This window comes from Zeugodacus cucurbitae, chromosome 4 (genome assembly GCF_028554725.1).
Source record: "Zeugodacus cucurbitae isolate PBARC_wt_2022May chromosome 4, idZeuCucr1.2, whole genome shotgun sequence".
Lineage (NCBI taxonomy): Eukaryota > Metazoa > Arthropoda > Insecta > Diptera > Tephritidae > Zeugodacus > Zeugodacus cucurbitae.
In genome coordinates this window covers 44,421,374-44,442,857 of record NC_071669.1, presented here as the reverse complement: position 1 = coordinate 44,442,857, position 21,484 = coordinate 44,421,374, and the positions used below count along the sequence as shown (strand labels likewise).

At 31.2% G+C, this 21,484-nt stretch overlaps 1 protein-coding gene across 9 annotated transcripts in view; it reads left to right on the top strand.

The window, feature by feature from the left end:
- LOC105221110 (formin-binding protein 1-like) overlaps nt 1–21,108 on the top strand; it is a 61,320-nt gene extending 40,212 nt beyond the window's left edge. The window contains exons 3-13 of one of the 9 annotated variants that reach the window (XM_054230080.1): nt 1,052–1,102; nt 9,501–9,645; nt 9,715–10,005; nt 10,069–10,247; nt 10,316–10,490; nt 13,619–13,648; nt 15,543–15,892; nt 15,960–16,094; nt 18,701–18,867; nt 18,947–19,100; nt 19,426–21,108. In XM_054230080.1, coding sequence (XP_054086055.1) covers nt 1,052–1,102; nt 9,501–9,645; nt 9,715–10,005; nt 10,069–10,247; nt 10,316–10,490; nt 13,619–13,648; nt 15,543–15,892; nt 15,960–16,094; nt 18,701–18,867; nt 18,947–19,100; nt 19,426–19,564 — 1,816 coding nt within the window. In that variant the 3' untranslated portion in view covers nt 19,565–21,108. Of the gene's footprint in view, nt 1–1,051; nt 1,103–9,500; nt 9,646–9,714; nt 10,006–10,068; nt 10,248–10,315; nt 10,491–13,612; nt 13,649–15,542; nt 15,893–15,959; nt 16,095–18,700; nt 18,868–18,946 lie in introns of all 9 variants that reach the window. The other 8 variants (XM_054230084.1, XM_054230082.1, XM_054230079.1 and 5 more) reach the window with 8 other exon arrangements.
- The last annotated feature ends 376 nt before the right edge of the window (nt 21,109–21,484 follow it).

The following is a 21,484-nucleotide window of genomic DNA, read 5'->3' as shown; positions in this document are numbered from 1 at the left end:
ATTTTAAACGTATTACACCAGGCTCCATATTTGGCAGATATGAGTCCGTATGACTTTTACCTCTTTCCAAAAATAAAGATAAACTTACGATCATTCGTCTTAAAAGTTTACGGGCTATTTTAAAGGCGACAACATTAATGGCGGCAAATGAATAAATATTTTTTTCAGAAAACAAAATTCCCGTTATTTTTTTAACATACCTCGTATAGTCAAAATTTACACGATTATACTTTAGAAAAATAAATTGAGACCTTTTGTATTGAATTTACTTTTTTCACTTTTCCCAGTGAAATCCCAGCTTGCAGTTGTTACGAGTATTAATTTTTTTATATTTTTTATTTTACTTTTTGTTTGCTACTTTTCACTACTCTTCAAAAACAGTTCACATTGAAAACATAATTTGCTCAATTAAAGTGCGATTTTTTCACCAGCCAAGTATGCAACTAACGAGCCGGCGAAGCAACTAGCCAACTAAATAAACATGATCCATGAGCGCGCAGCCTACGTTCGTTAATTCGTGCAGTTGCTCGGCTGCGCAGGTTTTCAATGCATTTACCCGAATCATCATCCATCATTAAATATTTGAATGATTGAATAGGTGGATGAGATAGATGGATGGATGGATGAGTAGTTTGTTGACTGCTGCGCTGAAAGTTTGTTTGTTTGCTGGTGTTTTTGCTACTTTCTTGCCATTGCACGAAATGCCGGCTCGCAGTGTGTAACGTCACTAATGCTCATTAAGCGCACGATTGGCGTCGCCGCGCATGCGCATGCACTTGCAACGCGACTAAAGCCTTCTTCGCGGTGGATTGTAAATATATTTGTAATCAGATATTTGCATATTCATATTTGAAAATGTTATAAGCATAATTTGCATGCATTAGCGTTGATCGCATTGCTTAGATACTTAATTAAGTCATAAATATGTAATATAATAAAGAAATGCAATTAATTTTTATTTAAATACATTTAATTAAATTCATTTGTATTTTAATCGTTTTTGTATGTCTAAACATTTTAATTAATAAATTTCTCTTTTCTTCACTTGCAGACGCCTAGCGAAAAGCTACCAGCCCAAAAAGCGCGAGGAGGAAGACAACGAGTAAGTACGAGTATGCCGAACAGCGCGATTAACTTGTATTACTAACACATTTTTATACATCTACGTATTATAATAAATAAATCATTATTTTAAATTGTTTGCTACGTTCGAGTTGGCCTTTCTTCGACTCTAATTTTGTTGCATGAAAATGCAGTAAACAACAAATGCAACAACTGCAGTTACGTGCAACACACTCCGTCTTCTTTTTTCATTTTCGTAAAATGCCGCTATTTTTAAATTGTTTGGACTCGCGCTATTAGACGCAACAATGTCATGCACCAGTTGCATTGGCTAAACGCTTACTAGACAGTTTGTACATCGATTTGATTTAGTATTTGTTGTTTTTTTTCTCTTAATTTTAATGAGAATTCAGATGTATGTCATATTTAATTGTTGCACTTACTTTGTAGAAATACATGCATATGTTAGTCTTCAGCTTGCTTTTATTATAAAATAATTATCGTAATTAGCTAAGTAATTATTAGTATTAGTCTTCAATAATTAACTGACTTTCAATTTTAGTTTTTTTTATGAATTTTTTATTTTAATTTCATCATGCTTTACTTTAGTTTTTCTTTAGAAGCTTGTTTTCTGACCAAACTTAACCTCCTTGGTTATGGTGAACACTATTGTTTCTGTGACTTTTTAGAAAAGCTTTTTTATGTTGGAAACTCGATCGATTTGGTTCCAATAATATTAGCTCTTGAAGAAAGCCATGGAAATCTCTCTCTTCTATGATCTTAGCGTAAGAACCATTCAACTAAAATCGTTCCAAAGAAATAAAAAAAAAAAAATATTACTAAGGTGATTTCCGCGTATACTGTTATCAGATAAATCGCAAACTTGGTTTCAGTTAATGGTCTACTGTTTTTGTTTTTACAAGTATTCAACAAAAATAAATTGAAAAGGCATATTATTTCTACAAGTATATATTTTGGCACTATATACTTATAGTCGGTCATACGTATACTTGAGGGGAATTATCGTAATTTAGCAAAATGTATTCTTCTCTTGTTATTTTGCAAATTATTGGCCGTCAGCCAATTTGTGCGTACTTTCCATGAGTTCTACAATTTGTAAATAATAAAATCCATTTTATACATGCACGCCACCAACGCATTGAATATACAGTGCTGGGTTTAAAAAAACGGTCAGTAAGAAAATTTGAATTAAGCGCAAAAAATTTCCATACAAGAAATTTTTCAGTGGAGAATTTTTTCCAAATTTGTTTAAAATATTACAATTGCGAATATTCTGCAATGTTGATCATAAAATTCATTAAGGGGTTACATGGGTTTCGTGAGTTAAAAAAAATCGGTTTTGTGTGTTTTTGGCTTATTAATTTCTACAATATCTCAAGAATAATATCATAATAATAATGGAGGAGTTTTAATTTTTTTTTTAATTTCTGAAATTATTCTTTAAATACGTATCTATAAGACAAAAAAACGTTCGAATTAAATAATTAATTTTTTACTTAGAAAAAAAAAAATATTGAAAATAGTACTATAGGGAAATAGTATATACCCCTTAAGAAAGTATTATCACTTTGATCGTTTGTTTTTATTTCATAATTTGACTCAATCTATTGAGAAATATTCAATCGCTATTTGTTTGCCTTAATTACCGCCTTAATCCTTACTGGTATGAACAAAATGAGCTTTTGGCGTAATCCGTCCTCCATTTCAATCCGACCACCTATTCAAAAGGTTGGAATACAGTTTGGCTTCTACCTGGCGGCTACCTGTTTCTTCATAACCGCTCTCAGGTTTTCGATCGGCTTTAAATTGGTGCTGTCCCCATTTCAGACATAAAATCACGTACTTTAAAAAACAAGGAAGGACGTCAAAACTAGTTCTGAATGTGATTAAAAACAGCTAGTAGAATTAAAAAAAAATAGTACTTACAATATTGGAACTGTGACATGGCGCAGTATCGTCCTGAAAGATGATGATTTTGGTGCTGATACAGTTCTTCGATACAAAGTATCAAATTGGCTTCTAGGACTCTTCCTTCAATTAAATGAACTAAACTAGACTGGAGACTCTTCTTTCAATTAAATGAACTAAACTAAACTGGACTAAAAGGGGCCCATTACATTCATTTAATTGAAGGAAGAGTCAACGGTGAGGCATATAAACAGAGCCCGAAAAACACTTCGAAAAAGTGACAACAAATATTGGAAAAGTCTACAGATCAATTTTGATTTTTTAGTAATGAATTTAATATTTAATTTAGTGTGATCTGTTGATTTGTACTCTTATACTCTGATGATAAAAATCAAAATTGTCGCTAACCTAACTTTCAGATACATGTGAAAAATAGGTCGTGTCCAATTTTATGCTTCCTGGAAGTATATAAAAAAAATTAAAATCCGAATGTCTGTCTGCCCGTCCGTCCGTCCGTGCAACGGATAACTTGAGTAAATATTGAGATATTTTTACGAAACTTGGTACACATGATGCTTGGGACGAAAAACGTCAGAAACACTAAATTTTACAGAAGAAATAGCAGAAAGAAGCTGCACTCAGATTTTTTTACAAAATGGAGAATGGGCGTGGCAAGGCCCACTTATGGGTCAAAAACCATATCTCAGGAAGTATTCGACCGATTTCAATGAAATTCGGTAAATAATATTTTCTTGACACCCTGATGACACGTGCCGAAAATGGATGAAAACGGTTCACAACCACGACAACTTCCCACATAACTCAATTTTGATTTCCATCTCATTCCTTCACTTTATAATATATACATAAGGCACCAATGAAGGTCGCGAAATAAAACTTTACATGAATACTGTATATGATCCGTGGCACCACTTGTGAAAAAATTGTTGAAATCGGACTATAACTTTTCAAGGCCCCGGATATCGAATTTGAAGAACTCAGTGCCTTATGGTAATTTTTCACCGAAAATATCGGTAAATCTCTCAGATATCTTAATTTAATTCAGAGGAAATCTTTTTTTCTAATAGTGTGTCTAATCTTAGATGTATGTAATGTATGTTGGTGGGGAAAATGAGTGAAATCGGTTCTGGAATTACCTCAGTCCTCATATAATATTTATGATGATTTTCTTTTTTCTATTGGACTTTATGCCGAATATATGGGTCAAATTGTGTGTTATCTTAATAAAAATATAGCAATAAATTGTGAGAGTATAAAATGAACTTAGCCTTTCCTTACTTGTTTCTTTAAAATTTCGTTTAAAAGGATATTTTAAATCTTCCAACTTCTTTGTTTGCAAATATTTATAATATAAATTTTAAATAATAATTTTTTATTTACCCTTTAATTTAGTTCACTAGCCATTTACTTTAAGGTCTTTTTGTTGTTGTTTGTTTTATACCCCACCCAACTGCCAGATATCTGCGCCGAATTGGCTGCAAAAAATAAACGCTTTTCTTTATTTAATTTATATATTTTCCATATTTTACGCGGTGCTCTTGCGCTGCTTATCCCACATACATACATATCTACATAAATACATATACATACTTATATACATACATATGTATATATCCATATGTGATTTTTGTTTATTCGCACGCTTGTTTGTGCGTGTCTTTGCTCGCCTTTGACGCAATTAGCCCGACCGCTTGGCCGCTTAAGCGTGTGGGCGTTCGCTACTCGAAACATTCCACTTTTATGCGGCGGTTGTAAAATTTCATTAAAATTGTGAAAAATTATGCAAACATATAATACATATGTATGTATGTATGTATGTATACAGTATATGTTTGTGGTGTGTGCTTCTGCATTTTGATTCGCATAAGCTGTTGTTGTTTTCATATTTTTAGCCAAATTACGCGCATCAAAGTTGCGAAACTTGACAGCAATTAATCTCATTTTTCGCTTGTAAAACATCAAATTGAAGGTGTAATTAATTAGTTTGCTTTTTGTTGTTGTTGGCATTTAAATGCTGCCGCTTAACTACTTTGGAATGCAAAACGCTTTAAAAAATGCCTACTCATTCGCTTTTCCGTTTCGCTGCTTACATTTCATATATTTGTTTGTATACATACTTATATGCATGCACTTGCCATTGCTGGTACACTTGGCGCCACATCCGACGTCATGCCGCACACATGCATTGTCTCTTTAAGCGCCGCTGACGTCATGTTGCTCATACGCACTGACGGCTTCCCTTCATTCAGCGCTCGCTGGTGTGCGTCTTCTTTGCCTCACTCTTTACTTATGTAATATTTATGCAATTCTTTTGCGTTCTTCTTGTGCCTCCATTTATGGTTGACTTGTCACAATTTCGATTGACTTAATGCGCCGTTCTTTGCCAGCGCCTTAAGCGTGACAAATTGCACATAATTTGCATGGAATTTTCGCGTTTCGCGTTGTAGCAATCATAATGATTTGTAATTTAGTTTTGAGTGATTTGTAAACTTTTTTATTTTTATAAGTGCTGTGGTTGAGTAACATTTTCATTTAATATTTGAGTCTGTTATGGAAAATGCAGTTAGTAAGTGTAGGGTTAGGGGAATAATAACGGTTTACGTTACCTATATATTTAATGTCAATAAATAGTCGAGGTACTGTTATGAATTGATATTATAGTTAATAAAATATCGATGGACACAATAAATATCACCAAACAGTTGACTTAAAGTGGACGAAAAGTTATGAAGTGATTTTGTTAAAATTTTGCCAAAATTTAAAATTTTTTAAAATAACATTATCTGCGAAATGAATGAAGGATTTTTTCTTTTTATTATAATACAATTATTATTTTTTTTTGTTGTCAATATATGCCAAAAAAAATGACTAAAAAAGTGTATTTGTCAAAAATTTAAATTTAAATATATTCGTTTTTCCTTCGTTCATTAACTACATTTGTCCAAAAGCCAATATTTGCGTGAGTATCTGCCGACGACGGCCTTACCTCACGGTGCTCAAAAACACAGCGGATCAAATCAATGCGATGATCAGCGCCCCAAAATGCAAAGCATTATTCGGTACCAATTGGCGTGTGGAATGGACACTAGGGGTAGTCTATTTTTGTAACACCTACTTTACATGCCATAACACGATGAGGAATAGTAAAAAAATGATAACTGCGTTTTTAGTTTTTCGATTTATTTCAAAAATTTCACGCAGAATTTAAATTGAAAAAATTCAGATATTATATGCGAAGAAGAAGAAGACAAATTTTGATTTAGAAGCAATAAGACTAATTTAAGTACAAGACAAATACATTTTTATAGTAAATATACGTTTTAGTTCATTATTTAATTCATTTTGATATTATTTGAGATAAACTTAAGATTTAAACTATATTCAGATTTACAAAAAGGGTAAATTTCCTGAATAACTTTGATGGCTCTTTCAGCGCAAATATTAGAACTTTTTAAATTCAGAATGGAAGAATCTTCTTTTACCCAGTGTTTAAGAAAACACTTATGCGCAGTTTCGAATTGCTCGACAGATTCAGCTGATGATGTTGAAGTGTTGAGCGCCACTTTTTTTTAACATGAGGTGCTTTGAACATTTTTTCTTAAAAGGGCAGCTTTGGAGGGATGCACACAAACTGCTTTAGCTGTCGTGTACCCAACTTCTCCATTTGTAGTTGTTTGGAGTTCATACAACTTTTTGTCCTCAGTTCCTAGCCAGACACCTTTTAAATCAGTTATATCACATAACTTGTTGAACGCCATTGTAACATTTCTGCCATCCGGGAATTTTAAAAATGTTGAATAATCATTTAAAACTTTTGTTATCTTCCGTTGTGCAGCTATACGTGTTATGCTCGGAAAGTTTAGTTTCGACCACAAGGCAATCATTTCGTTTGAAAAAATCTGGCATCTTTTCTTTTTCAAATTCTCCGTTTTTGCTAATTCAATATACCTTCCTATAATCACGGTCTGTTTTGGAATCTTACATAATTCACTCAAGGGGTTTTCAATGTTATTGATTTCTCTTCTCTTATTCTTAGATTTTTCAAATGTTATTAAATTGTTTTCCCATTATTTTGAATTTTTTAAAACTTCAACACCACTTTTTTTTAAAGACATTGTTAATTAAAAAAGACACTTTCACTCCAGCCGCCACGCACTGAATAAGAGACCGACAGCTAAATAAAGGCAACTGGCGCGACGCTTATACGAAGTTTCAATCATTCATAAAGCATTTACTCAAATTTACCGTTATCTATTTTTGTCATATGCAAAAATACAACGAATAACTTAAGAAGAGCAAAACAAAACAGACACAAAGAAAAGAACATAATCTCATATGGTGTTTTTTCTTGGGATATGTATGAAATTTTCATACGAATTTTCAATTTAAATTCTGCGTGAAGTTTTTGAAATAAATCGAAAAACTAAAAACGCAGTTATCATTTTTTACTATTCCTCATCGTGTTATGCCATGTAATTTTTTTTTTTTTTTTAAATTCAAAAAGTTAGACCCCTAATGGACACACTAACCACCTTGGTGAAGTTCGAGGCCTATCTAAAACCTCTGCCGTACTTTGGGTCCGGCACCCGGTTGCAATGCAACTCCACATTGAGTGACAAGGATCACTCTCCCCGCATTCGGGTATTAAACCACAACCACCACGATACTCCCCGACGGGCCAGTCCGCACGAGTAATTTGGAGCGAACTCCAAGGGCTTCTACTCCCCGTGGTACCAGAATTAAGTCTCCGGTCAGACCTCGTAGCCAAAAAACTACTACCAGTTGAGCTTCCATACTGCTCTGGACTGGTGACAAGGGGTTGGACCCCATCCTCTCATCTAATACACACACAATACTCACACCCACACCATTCACACAAAGAAACTATCCTTAGTTTCCAGCTAATTGTCTTCAGACCAGAAATAATATATTCATGAGTCCAGCACGTGTTCAAAATATAACGGGAATTTGTTCAAAAGTGCAAATGAAAAAATTTATTTTTTATTATGTGGATATCCATCCCTCCGAAATACTATAAAATTTGCAGCTTGTTAAAAGCACACACTTCGTTGCTTATTCGTGAATTTTTGGTCAAAAACTAGACTGTAACGATGCCCCAAACTCCATATTCGCCATATCACGCTCCGTGTGTGTTTACGATTATAAATATGTTTTCTTAAAAAAAAAATAATATGAACCAAAAATTGAATTTTTTCGCAATAAAGAATTCTCACTTTCCAAATTTTTCCTCTAACTATAAAAGTAAAAATACACTCAATTAGTCAGTTTTGTATTATATTAATCCACAAGAGATGAGTTTTCTTCTTATATACTCTTCTGGCCAAATATTTATTAATACTACACAAGAAGTAATTTCCATAGTTTAAAGTAGGCTTATTTATATATTTATACTAAACAAATTTTTAACCGCTATCATTAACCCTTGAAAATTTTATAATATTAGATCTACAACTTTGCTTCCGCCGTTTTTTTGTAAATTTAAGGCTTTTTTGTATAAAAACGGTTACAAATGTCGATTGGCCTCAGCCGCACTTTTATTGGAATTAAAAAAGAAAAGCAAAATTTCCCGCAAATGTCGAGAATTCGGCTCAAAAAGTAACATTTTCAGTTGAGAATAAGTTTGGGATGCAAACAGATCTTTAAAAATTTTTGTTGGGTTAATGTTGACACAAATGTCCTAGATCGATATAAAACGATTTAATCGACCAGTGCTTGACCCTAGACACATCTATTGGAAAACGGCGGAAGCAAAGTTGTAGACCTCAGCGAGTCAGTAGAGACCGAAAAAAGAAAACACCGGTTTGTCAAAATTGTATCACTGCTTTCCTCTAAGACCGTACTGTAGTGCACAAAGAATTCTTTCCACATATTTTTAATCGATAATAAATAATCGCTTTATATTTAAAATATCACACACTCTTTCTCTTTATCTCTTACTTATAGCGAGTATTATGTGAAAAGAATGTTTTCTTTTTAGTTATTTCTAATAAATATCTTTAAACTCATATACACTTAGTATATATGCAGTTATTTATTAGTTTAATGATTGCCGCTCAAAACGCCAGTGGTTGTACAAACTTACGTTCCACATTAAATACGCTCTCGCGCTCTTTGTTTACTACTCATACTTGCGCTCTGTCATGCGCTTTGTTTGACTGTAGAAATTGAAAACGAAGTCCACACTCTCTGTTGATTGTTTTTGGCAGTGTACGCCATAACTTGCAAGACTCGTGCGCGACAAAGTAACGAGTAGCGAATAAATGTTTCATACCAACCAGCAGCATACAGTGCTTTTCAAAACTTTGAAGAGAAATAATTAGAAAGTTAAATTTGAAATTAAATAAGAAAGTAAAATTTTTATTATTTTACGAGCAAAATAATATTTTTTCGTAATTAAACTCAATTTTTAATAATTATTCATCAGTCCTTAAAGAATTTATAAAAAACCATTTTTTTCTCTCCAACAGATTTTCATCCTGCCAAGCTTTCCGCAATGTTTTAAAAGAAGTCAACGACTTAGCCGGCCAGCGTGAAGTAGTCGCCGAATCATTGGAGCAACGCATAGTGCAAGGCATACAAGTGCTCTCCAAAGCGTTACGAGATGAACGAAAGGTGAGCCTTATTAAATGAGTAATCATATTTTATATAAAAAACTTAATTTCGCACCAACACCATTCACAGCGATGTCTCTATGAAGGCACAACTCTACAACAGTCCCTCACCGCACAATTGGGCGCTTTGGATCGCGCCAAACGCAACTATGAGAAAGCCTTCCGCGAGTCGGAAAAAGCTGTGGAGAATCACAAGAAAGCCGATATGGATCTGAATCTGAGTCGAGCCGAAGTGGAACGCTATAAGAATATAATGACGGCGAAGATACAACAATCGGACGATGCGAAAAACGAATATGCCAATCAACTGCAGAAAACCAATAATCTACAAAGGCAGCACTACGGTGTCTCATTGCCAACAGTAAGTAGAAACCATTATTGTAATTCAAAAATAAAAAAATAAAAATGTATTTACCTTCCACAGGTTTTCAATCGCCTACAAGAGTTGGATGAGAAGCGCACAGCCGGCATACGTGAGTTCATCGTTGGCACAGCAGAGGTCGAATCATCGGTGGCGCCCATCATTGCACGGTGTATGGAGGGCATTGTCAAAGCGGGCGAGTCAATAAACGAAAAGGAAGACTCCGCCAAAGTCATAGAAAGGTTGCTACTGTCTTATCATAATTTTCTATCAAAATAATATTTATTTAAACTCTCTTTCATGCTTACAGATATCAATCGGGCTTCACACCACCAACCGACATACCCTTCGATGATCTGTCAAAACATAATCCCGATTCACCGCTTGATTCCCGTGTGCTTTCAAATAATTTCACCGTCAAGGGCACCATCAGCAAAGGCGTTAAGAAACGCACAGCGATCTTTAGCTTCTTCGGTAGCAATAAGGTAAGTGTGTGGCGTTGTAGGAGGCAGTTGCCGGCGTTGAATGCACTCAGAATGCATTTTCAGCACACTTTTCCAATCTGAATGTTTAGGTTATGTTCAGCTTATGCTACATTTCTCAATTTCAACCGCCGAAGCAAAGTCATTGCTCCTATTAGAGAATAGTTTATTATTAGTGAGGGTCGAAAAATTGAGGAATTTTGTTTTTTTTTTCATTTTCCGAGGAAATATAAGTGATCCCAAGGTTATTATATGTTTATTAAGTTGATGTATATTTAAGCTGTCTTATTCGATGGAAATCTTATATTCTGTCATGTTTTTTGTTGGTTATATTTCTGTGTATGTTTTATTTACGCTTTTTTGTATGTAATTAAAGATATCAATTAAATAAATAGCTCACTTAAAGTCCGTTGCGATTTCAATGAAATATTTGAGTCTCAATCTCCGTTACTTTATGAAATATTAAATCTTCATGAAATAATAACCTTGTAGTGAGGTTATTTTCTTCGTGATGTGTTCTAAATAGTGTTTTTGAAACTCTAGTAACGGAATCGTGCTATTATCCAGAGAGCTTTCCCAACCATTCAAATTATTTTCTCGTAATTCTCTCAGAGGAAAAAAGACATACATATGGGAAGTTCGAAAAAAAAAAAAAAAAAATCATCTGCTCCTTTAGTAACTAGTTCTATAATAATTAGTTTCTTATTACATAACAACTAGTTGAAAGCCTTAGAAAAAGTATAGTAGTAGGGAATTAATGTTTCTATGGACTGCCAGCCAAGATTTTAAAATTCATATCGAGTATTAATGTAGCCAAAACCATCCTGAATTCAACTTCGGTAATTCCGAATTCTCAACTGAACTGAAACTCTTAGAAATGTCCATTTGTCTATCAGGAAGTAGTTCCTATTAAATACTATTTCGTTTTTGAATAAATAAAACAAAAAAATCTTTCAAAACCCGACTTTATTCAACCTAACCTAAAACGTACATAGTAGAATCTCAGAGTCATATATGTATGTCTGTCTATTTTTTCTGTCTCAAAGCAGTCTGTTGAATTGAAAATCGCATTTGTAAACTTATTTCACGCTTTTCTTGTTTATATTCAATTTAACATTGGTTTTTTTTTTGGTAAAGCATCTTACTCTGTCTTCTCTCCAACTAAAATTTGAACTTATACTGTACTTTTACCATTAATTTATGCACTTCCGTTTTTCCAAATGATTTCACGTATTTTCGTTTTCTTAACGCTTCGGTTTTTGATATGCTTTCCCATTACTTATGTATCTCATAATGTATTTATGTCTCTATTTCTTCCTTTCTTTGTGTTTTGATTACCTATTGGATTATGGGGTATACTCTCGCGAATTTGCATATGTATACAACAACAACAATAAATAACACAATGTATAACTTGCAAATTAATTGGATAAACCATAAATGTGTGTGTTCTCATGCGATTTACGTTGCAAATACGAATGAATGTAAGTACCCGATGTGCGTAGGTACAGTGCGTTGAAAAATTTGTGCATACATTATGTTCCATGTAGCCTTGTACTTGTCACTAAATATTGTTGCATAATGCAAATGTTTTCGCATAACGCTCGATATATTGTGATATGCAATTTTTAAAGAAAAAGAAAAATTAATAAAATTTTAAAAAAATATTTGGTCTTAAAAAAAATAAAATTATCCACAACATATCGTGCTGCGCTTTGATCTACATGCATACTTTTCGTACAAACTGTCATTTCACTTAACTGTGCAACATTGCAATTCGCAAAAATCGTCCTTACATAACTGTCATTCCAAAATTTCCAAAAAATTGCATTCTCTTATTGTCTTTTGTTTGTAATATTTTGTTGTTTATATGTTGGACGGAGCTTTGTTAATAAGTATGTGTTGTTTTTTAAGCTGTTTTGTTGTTGTTTTTGTTTTCGTTGTGTTCTACTATAAGACTTTAAGACTGTTTTATAATATCTAATATCTTTTACAATTATTTTAAATACTTTAATAAACAATTAGGCTTCGAAATATTTTTAATTGGCTTTTTAGCGCTTAAAGCTTCGCAATTAGACCAAAATTAGCTTTTAAATTGTAAATTAATATTATTATATTTTTTTATTTTATGTTTAAATCCACAAAAAACTGTATACATATATATCCTTCTTAAAACATTTCAAAGCTACATAGTATTATATTAACCTTCCCTTCTATCTCTTAGATATGATTTTGTATATTTTAACCTTTTCAATACTTAGCTTTCGTTATTTATATTTAAATAATATTAAAAATCACTGACGTCTAAAAATATTTTTTATCATATTATTGAATTAATAACAAAATTCTCACCTGGCCCGAAAGTAACTAGTTAGCGATCAGTTGTCAATTGCCATATACTTGATATACAATTAGTTGATACTCATTTCTAAATACGTATCATGCACCAAGTAAGGTTTAAGAACACATTTTGTGACTTCCTCAGCTTTAAAAAAAAATAGGAAAAACGTGTCAGTTCCAGTAATATAGCATCAGTTGTACTTTATATTGTCTGATTATACCTCTTTATACATAATGTTAGGTCTATATTAAGCTGAAATAAATAAGTTATTGAAATCATATTGCAATATAATATCTACCGTTATATATTTTTCTTTCCCCTCTCTCTTCTTCAAACACACTTGTATTATTTTCACACTCTTCTGTGTTTCTATGAATGCGGCTTTATTTTAATTTTGTCAAAATGTTTAACGCAAAATGTTTATATGTATTTATAACTATTCTGTATGCAACAAAAACAATTTTACTATGCAAAAACCAAAATTAATATTTTCTTACTTTTACTAAACAAAAATTTGAATTTACACTCACTTTTGTATCAACAACAACAACATATGTACACTACAAACAACAACAACTACAACAAAAAACACCATAAAACCACATTGCGTATTGAAACCACCACCACCGCCACACTCACAACGTACGCTTTCGAAAATTATTAAAACAATTTGTTAAAAAAAAAACAAAACTCAAAACAACTGATAATATTAAACAAATGAAACAAAAAAAAAAAAAAAAACAATAACAATGTGATACAATTTCAAAAAATTATCTGTCAATAGCCACAGAAGATTTATGAAGCCTGTATCACCATGAAGGTATGAATGATTTTACGCTGCTCTTTCTAACTGTAACCACTGTTTTGTATACTAATTAACTAAATATTTAGCAATAATACTTCACTGCCACTCTACTACTCTACTAATTAAGCGTGTTGCAATTTATTAATAGCGCTAACAACTAATTTTCGCAAAAAAAAAATAATTAAAATTTTTAAAAATAATTTTAACAAAAAACTGCAAACTTTAATCACTATTAAGTAACTTTTCTGCTCTTAATGCCACCATCACGTTTGTTCTAACTTTATTAAAAATACACCTAACACTTTTCCACACTTAACACACACACTCACACTTACTCTCACACTGTCATATAAAAGCACGGCGTTTAAAAAATGGCGCAAATCAAAGCTTTAGTTAAATATTTCTCGCTTTTCTTTATGTTGTGGCACTCTTTCGCCCACTCTTACCTATTTTTATTTCCTTCTTTTCTTTGTAAACTCTTTATTCACAATGTATACGCTCTCTCTAAAGCGAATTTTGAGCAAAATTGCACATTTATTTAGATTAATTATTTTTTTTGCATAGCTTTAGGCGCATTTTTTCTTACGTTTTGCATGTTAAAACAAAAAAATTTAGTTTTTCTAAAAAACATTTGAGAAATATATTTTGAGTAAGTAAAATCTTATTGAAATTTTTTTTTGAGTACAAAACATTAGTAAAAAAATTTGAGTGAAAACTCAAAATATTTTATAATATTTTTTATTTCGTTACAAAAACTCATACAATAAATATTTTGAAGCTAAAAATTTTGAGAAAAAAATTAGTAATAAAATTTTTGAGTAAAAAAGTTTGAGTGAAAACTCAAAATATTTTTCACGTTTTTTGTACTTTACAAAAATTTATACAATACAATAAGTATTTAGAAGGAAAAAATTTTGAGTAAAAAATTAGTAAGAACATTTTTGAGTGAAATATTTTTTTAATTGTTTTCTTACTTTACAAAAGTTTCCACAATAAATATTTGGGAGGAAAAAATTTTGTGTAAAAACGGAGTAAGAAAATTTTTGAATAAAAGCTCAAAATATTTTCTAAGTTTTTTTTACTTTGCAAAAAATTCACACAATAGATATTTTGGAGAAATAAAGTTGAGTAAATATGTAAAATTTTTGAGTAGAAAAAATGGATAAGAAAATTTATGAGTAAAGACTCAAAATACTTTATATTTTTTTTCTTTCGTTGCAAAAATTCACACAATAAATATTTAGGAGGAACAAATTTTGAGTGAAAAAATAGTAAGACAAATTTTTTACTAAAAAATAATTGAGTAAAAACTCAAAATGTTTTCCAAGCTTTTTCTTACTTTACAAAAATGAAATGTACACAATAAATATTTTGGAGCAAAAAATTCTGTGTACTTGTATAAAATTTTTGAGTAAAAGTATTTGAGTGACACTCAAAAGTGAATTGAGTAAAAACTCAAAATTTTTACTATGGTTCTTTACAAAACTCACAAAATAAATTTTTTTGTGAAAATAAATTTTTTGAGTAAAAGTTCAAATATTTTTGGAGTAGAAAATTTTTGAGAGAAAAACGAAAACCTTTTGCTCAATTTTGTTTTCACTGTATTTATTTTTATTAAAACCAAAAAATAGCAAACGTCCACCCTATAGCAACAACATCACCAAAAGAGAACCAGCAGAAAACCCATTATTATTTACTTTGTCGTTTTGTTTGTACACCGTTGTTTAGTGTTCGTATTTTTCTCATGCTTTTTCTGTTTCAACACCAATTATATATACGCCATTTGCACTTATCACCTCGTTAAGTGGCAGCAATAGCATTAGTATGTATGTATGTATGCATTTTGCCCTCACTTCAACCCCGTTTAATTTTTCTCTTTACCGTTTCACCTTATTTCCACTCCACATAGAACTCACTAACGGCGGACGGCCAAAAGGAAGACTTCAGCGATTTACCACCGAGTCAACGGCGCAAGAAGCTACAAGCTAAAATTGCCGACTTGCAGCATAAACTGCAACAGGAGATGGCCACACGTGATGGTCTGATGAAAATGAAAATGGTCTATGAGTCGAATTCATCGCTGGGCAATCCGATGACAGTCGAAGGACAACTGAATGAGTCCGAGCACAAAATGGAAAAATTACGCATGGACTTGAAGAAGTTCCAAGGCTATTTGGAGAGTGCGAATCAAATGCCACTGGCCAGTAATAGTCCGCAAGCGAGTCGCATACTCATGCAAAATGGACATCGAACATCGAGGTGAGCGCAATGAATATACTTACTGTTTACAAGAATATTTTTATAAATATTTGTATGTGCCTTGCAGACATTCCAATGGCAGTGCCGAAGATCACAACGATGATGGCGACGATCATGGTGATGATGGTGGCAGCTTAAGCAGGTCAGGTTCTGAGGATAATGTGGCGCAAATACAAAATGGGCATAATAATAACAATAACGGGTACACTCATAAGTCTATGTTGAAGAAAATAGCTTTAGATCATTTGCCAATTCACTATTTCTATGTCAATTCACTTAACTGTTTCATGCCATTTTTTATCAGTTTTATATTCTTTCATTACTTTCTTGGCCCATCTTCATTTCAATGTTTTTGTATATACTTGTACATACCATATCCCTTGTGAAATGCGCTTTTACACATTTACCTCGTATTCTTTTATTCACCAATTTTATCGTGTGTTCTAACATTGTATATTTGTTGTAAAATTGATTTCCAAAAAAATTATCATATTTTGGTTATTTGGTTCCCCTATATGTATCAAAGCCATCAGTTGTTGTTGTTGTAAAAGCAATAAACTCTTCTCTCCAAGCGGAACTACATACTAGACCTAGTCAGATCTAAATTCAAGACGATTGAATTCTAGCACTATATAGTTAGATTATATAAAGATGCATTTTATTTAGAGTTTATAGCTGCGTAAAAATTTCAAAAAATTTTGTTATTTTTATTATTTAAAAAATTGAGATTTTGACGCGATTTTGAGGTTAATATTTATTTGTACCAAATTAAAATTTTTTATAAAAATATTTTTAGTTTTGATAATTAAATCTATATACATATAAAGTATATTAAATGATTCTAAAATTTTTAAGAGCAATATTAACAATTTTTGAGGTTATATATGGTTGGAATACGTTTTCGATATTTACAAGTAATTTAAAATTAATTTTTTTACACTGATTTTAGAATTTTTTAGCTAACTTTTTAATTTGTATTCAGGGGAATATAATTTAATATTTTAAATAATTTTTAAATTATAAATATTTTAAAAAGCGTATTTTGGAAACTTTTGAGGGTATGATACCAAAATTTTGAGGTTGTGTGTACATTCGTTTTTTTTTTTTACAAATGTACCTAGTATACAATGATTAAATACTAACAACAATTCAATTCTAATAACTTAAAAATAATTCATTTACATACTGTATAAGCCTCATTTCGTGAGTCTGTGCAAGTTTGGTTATTTCGTTCACTACTGAATTCACACCAAGATCACGGTGAAGGTACTATACTTCTTAGTACCTTATTTTGGAAGCGCTGAATGCAGTCAATACAGTTTTGACTTGAGCAACCCCATAGTTGAGCTCCATAGGCGCAAATTGGCTTACGTACTTGATTATATATAAACAGCTTGTTTTCGATTGAAAGAGTGGATCTCCTACCGGCGAGATGGTAAAACTTAGCAAATTTTAAATCAAGCTCGCACCTTTTTTTCTTGACATGCTCTTTCCAGCGAAGCTTAGCATCTAGGGTGATTCCTAGGTACTTAGCATTATTGTGATGTGGTATATGAGTACCATTTATATAAATGGGATGGTATGATGGATTTTTAATATAAAAAAGTAAATTTAGTAAATTTCGGTATATTATGAGATGGGGATCATTGAAAGCTTTAAATATTTTTTCTTTTCTCAACTTATATCTCAAATACTCATCAATTTATATATATAATAGCTCATTAGTGCAGTCTTATATTATTCAAATTTCAATTAATTATTTCATAGATATTTTGTGGTTAGATAAATTTTGTAATATCCAAGAATTTTGAGGTTAGTTTTTATCAAATATGTCAAAATACTAAATTAATTCTCCCATTTCATTTATGAATTAGCATGAAACGCTGCAGAGCTTCTTTAGAACTATCAATTATTTTTAATAACCATTTAAATAAACTGAAAGACTTTCGAAAATTTTGAGGTTAGGGACGCTAAAGAAAATTCTAAATATATATATATATTTTTGAACAACTGAAATATTTGATTTTTATCCTTTAATATTTGATTAATTTCTAAGATTTTTTAGTGGTTCAAAGCCGGATATCACTGAAATCTTATTAAAACAAACTTAAAGAAATTGTTTTATGCTTTTACAACAACAACAAAACATTACAAAAATATATAAATACGGTTGAACTTCTATAACTCCAAGTTCTCCATAAAAATTACCTTCTATAACTCAAAGTCAATCTAACTCGGAAGTTTTTGTTGTGGATTATAGTGATGCGAGTTAGGAAAGTTCAACTGTACTTGTTTTTGTTATCTCCAAGTTAAAAATTAATTATTAATCTTGTTCATTGTATCATTATTATAACCTAAAATATCATAGGACCCACTTCTTCATCAGTTTCATTTATAACTTTATACACCCCTATTATAACATACATATATATAAAATCTATCATATGATTGTATTGCTAATAATCAGTTTCTCCCGTATATTGTATTTGTAATTTTATATTTATCACCCATTTCTCAACCCAACTGTGCACCTGTGTAATTATCAATTTCATTTAATTTTATTATATTTACTCAAAGTAACCCAATTTGCCACATTTTCTAAATTAAAAAAAAACTTTATCAAATTAGCGACTAAGTTTAACCATGACCATTCGTTTTAAAATTCAAACGAAATATTCGTTTCGTTGTGTTCTCTTTTATTTCATTTCATTTGTGGCACTTCATTGCGCTTATATTTGCTGCGTCAAACCAAAATCATACGAAATGCTACACAAATTTCCTCTTTTGCATGCGCGGCTACAAAATCAGCAGTTCGGCTAGTCCCGAAAGCGGTTTGGGTACATCGCACACCTCACTGCCGGGTTCAGGACAGGGTAGTGCGAACGAGAACGCCATCGGCGAGGATGACTATGATGGTGCGGAGATCGAGGTGCTGCAGCCGTTGGGCACATGTAGAGCGCTCTATCCCTTCGAAGGTGAGAGAGAGACATACATAGATATTAAATTTTGTAATTTCTTTTATTAATTTCTTTTTTTCATATTAACTTCCATTAGCGACCAGCGAAGGCAGCATACCGATGATTGAGGGCGAGGAACTGCAAGTCATTGAGATCGATCAGGGTGATGGTTGGACGCGCGTGCGCCGTGCCAATGCCGCGAACGGCTGGGATGAGGGATTTGTGCCGACTAGTTATATTGAATGTACACTGTATGCATAAGTCGTTTATATAATTGTTTAAACAACAACTTTTTTTTTAATTAATTAATTAATGCTTAATTATTAATACTTAATTAATTTGCCTTAAATTAAGTTCCAAAAAAGAGTTGATTTAGTTAGTTTGTTATTACGTCGTAATGTTGAAATTGGCATTTTTAAGTTCTCGTTTTTTTAATTTTTTTTGGAAAATTTCCAAACTTGAATTATTGGAGAATTATTATTTACTGCTACAAATGTATAAATATGCTCTGTAAAAACAAAATGTGACTTACTAACCTAACTTCCACATGCTCCAACAACAATCAAACAACCGTAGTCCCTACATACATTTGGTTGAGAGCATGGCATTCATTTATAAAAGCAACAAAGCTGCCGACTGCGCTGAGCCGAGCAGTTCCACGAGCAGCACACCGACTATTGACTATTTCGAGCAACAACACAGCAGTGTTGTTTAGCAAACTATGTAAATGTGTATGTGTCCCAAAAACGTTTCGATACCAATATGACCAAATATGATTTGCCGACTTTGAGCGCAAGAGAGAGAGAGAGCGAGAGAGAGATCGAGAGAGAGAGAGAAAAAATGTAACTAAAGCGTGAAATAACTAATTAACAAGTATTGTGAATTGCTTTTCATTATGTATTATTATTATTATTTTTTTCATTTTAAATTTTTGGTAATGTTTATATAGAAGAATAATTAAAAATAATTTTATATGCTGTGAGAAAAACAAATTACAGACAGTGATACAACTCTATTGTAATTGTATAAATGCGAAAAAAATATAAAAAAAATTGCAGAAATGTGCAAAAATGAAAAAAAAAACAGAGAAAAATATTAGTAAAAGAATATTTTTTAGGGGACAGTGTGGGCAAATGGTTGACTTAAAGGCTGTTATGCCTTATTACTAGCGTGTGTTTTGTAAATGCGTTTCCGTAGTTAATATGAAATTGTATTTTTATTTTACTGCATTTTTCACTACTCTACACATACACATACAACTGCAATCACATACATATTATTAATATATTATAAATATATATGTAAAAGAATTAGTGAGTGCAATTCAGCAGCAAAAATATTTCAACAAAATATTGTAAATTACTATGGAAAACTAAGAAACAGCACTCTCTCAGCAGATAAAAAAATTAAAAAAAAAAATAAAATTAATAAACTGAATTAAATTAAAAAAATAAATTAAAAAATATTGAATATAAAACTCAGCCTCTGCTATGCACCAGCGACACAATCATACAACAAAAACTATCTTATGCTAAACATTGCAAATTAATTATTTGAAAAATATTAAAAAAAAAAATACATAACTTCATACATACCGTTAAATAACGTAAACCAAGCACGTGGCAAGTCAAGAAAATAAAATGAAATCATCAAATGTATCAATTAATTGTATTATAATATTAAAATGCTGCAATTTATTTATACGCCGCTGCCAGCGTGCTAGGAAAGAATGCAGTGAAAGCAAACAAATTATTTTTTAAATATTTTTTTTTTAATATTTTTTATTTAATTTTTGTTTTAATATTTTTCAAATTTTTTTTAAATATTTTTTTTTTTTGTTTTTTTTTTTAATTTTTAAAATTTTTTTTTAATATTTTTTCTATTTTTTTGTAATTTTATTTTCAATTTTTTTTTTTAATTTTTTTTATATATTATAATTTTTCATATTTTTCGTTCATATATTTTCCATTTTCTCATACGATAATAATTGCCGTTAAATCGCTCTTTAACCGCGCTGCTTGTTGCACGCAGCAGCAAGCTTTTGTACAGTTTCATTTAGCGTTAAATAAGTAAATATGTAATAATTACTAAGTAAAATTAGCTTTTAATTTGCGCCTTATTTTTCGTAATGATATAAATATACATACATATATGTAAATGACTACATATAAATGAGTATATAAGTGAGTTTAGTTTAAACAAAGCAAAAAATATGTTGTGAAATATTTAAAGAAATAGAAAAAAAAATAAAAAATAAAAACTAAAATAAAACCAACAACAACAAAGCGCTAAAGCAAGTAAAGCCAGGCAATTTATGTTTATGTGTATTATTATGCTATGCTCTGCTATGCTAACGGCAAAAGCGCTTTATTTAACTGTTAAACCTTCTAAGCTATGCAATTTGTACACTAATTTAGCGAAAAGTAATTAGCAAACAAATACATACATATATGTATAACAGTTAGTTCAATCAGCTGCTCAGTTAAATGCATGAAATAAGCATAAATAATTATATAATTATAAACAAAATATAAATGCATAAGTCAGAATACAAGCAACTAACACACTTTAAAATGTCACTATCGCAACTGTAATTTATATATATATATATATATACATATACACATATATATCA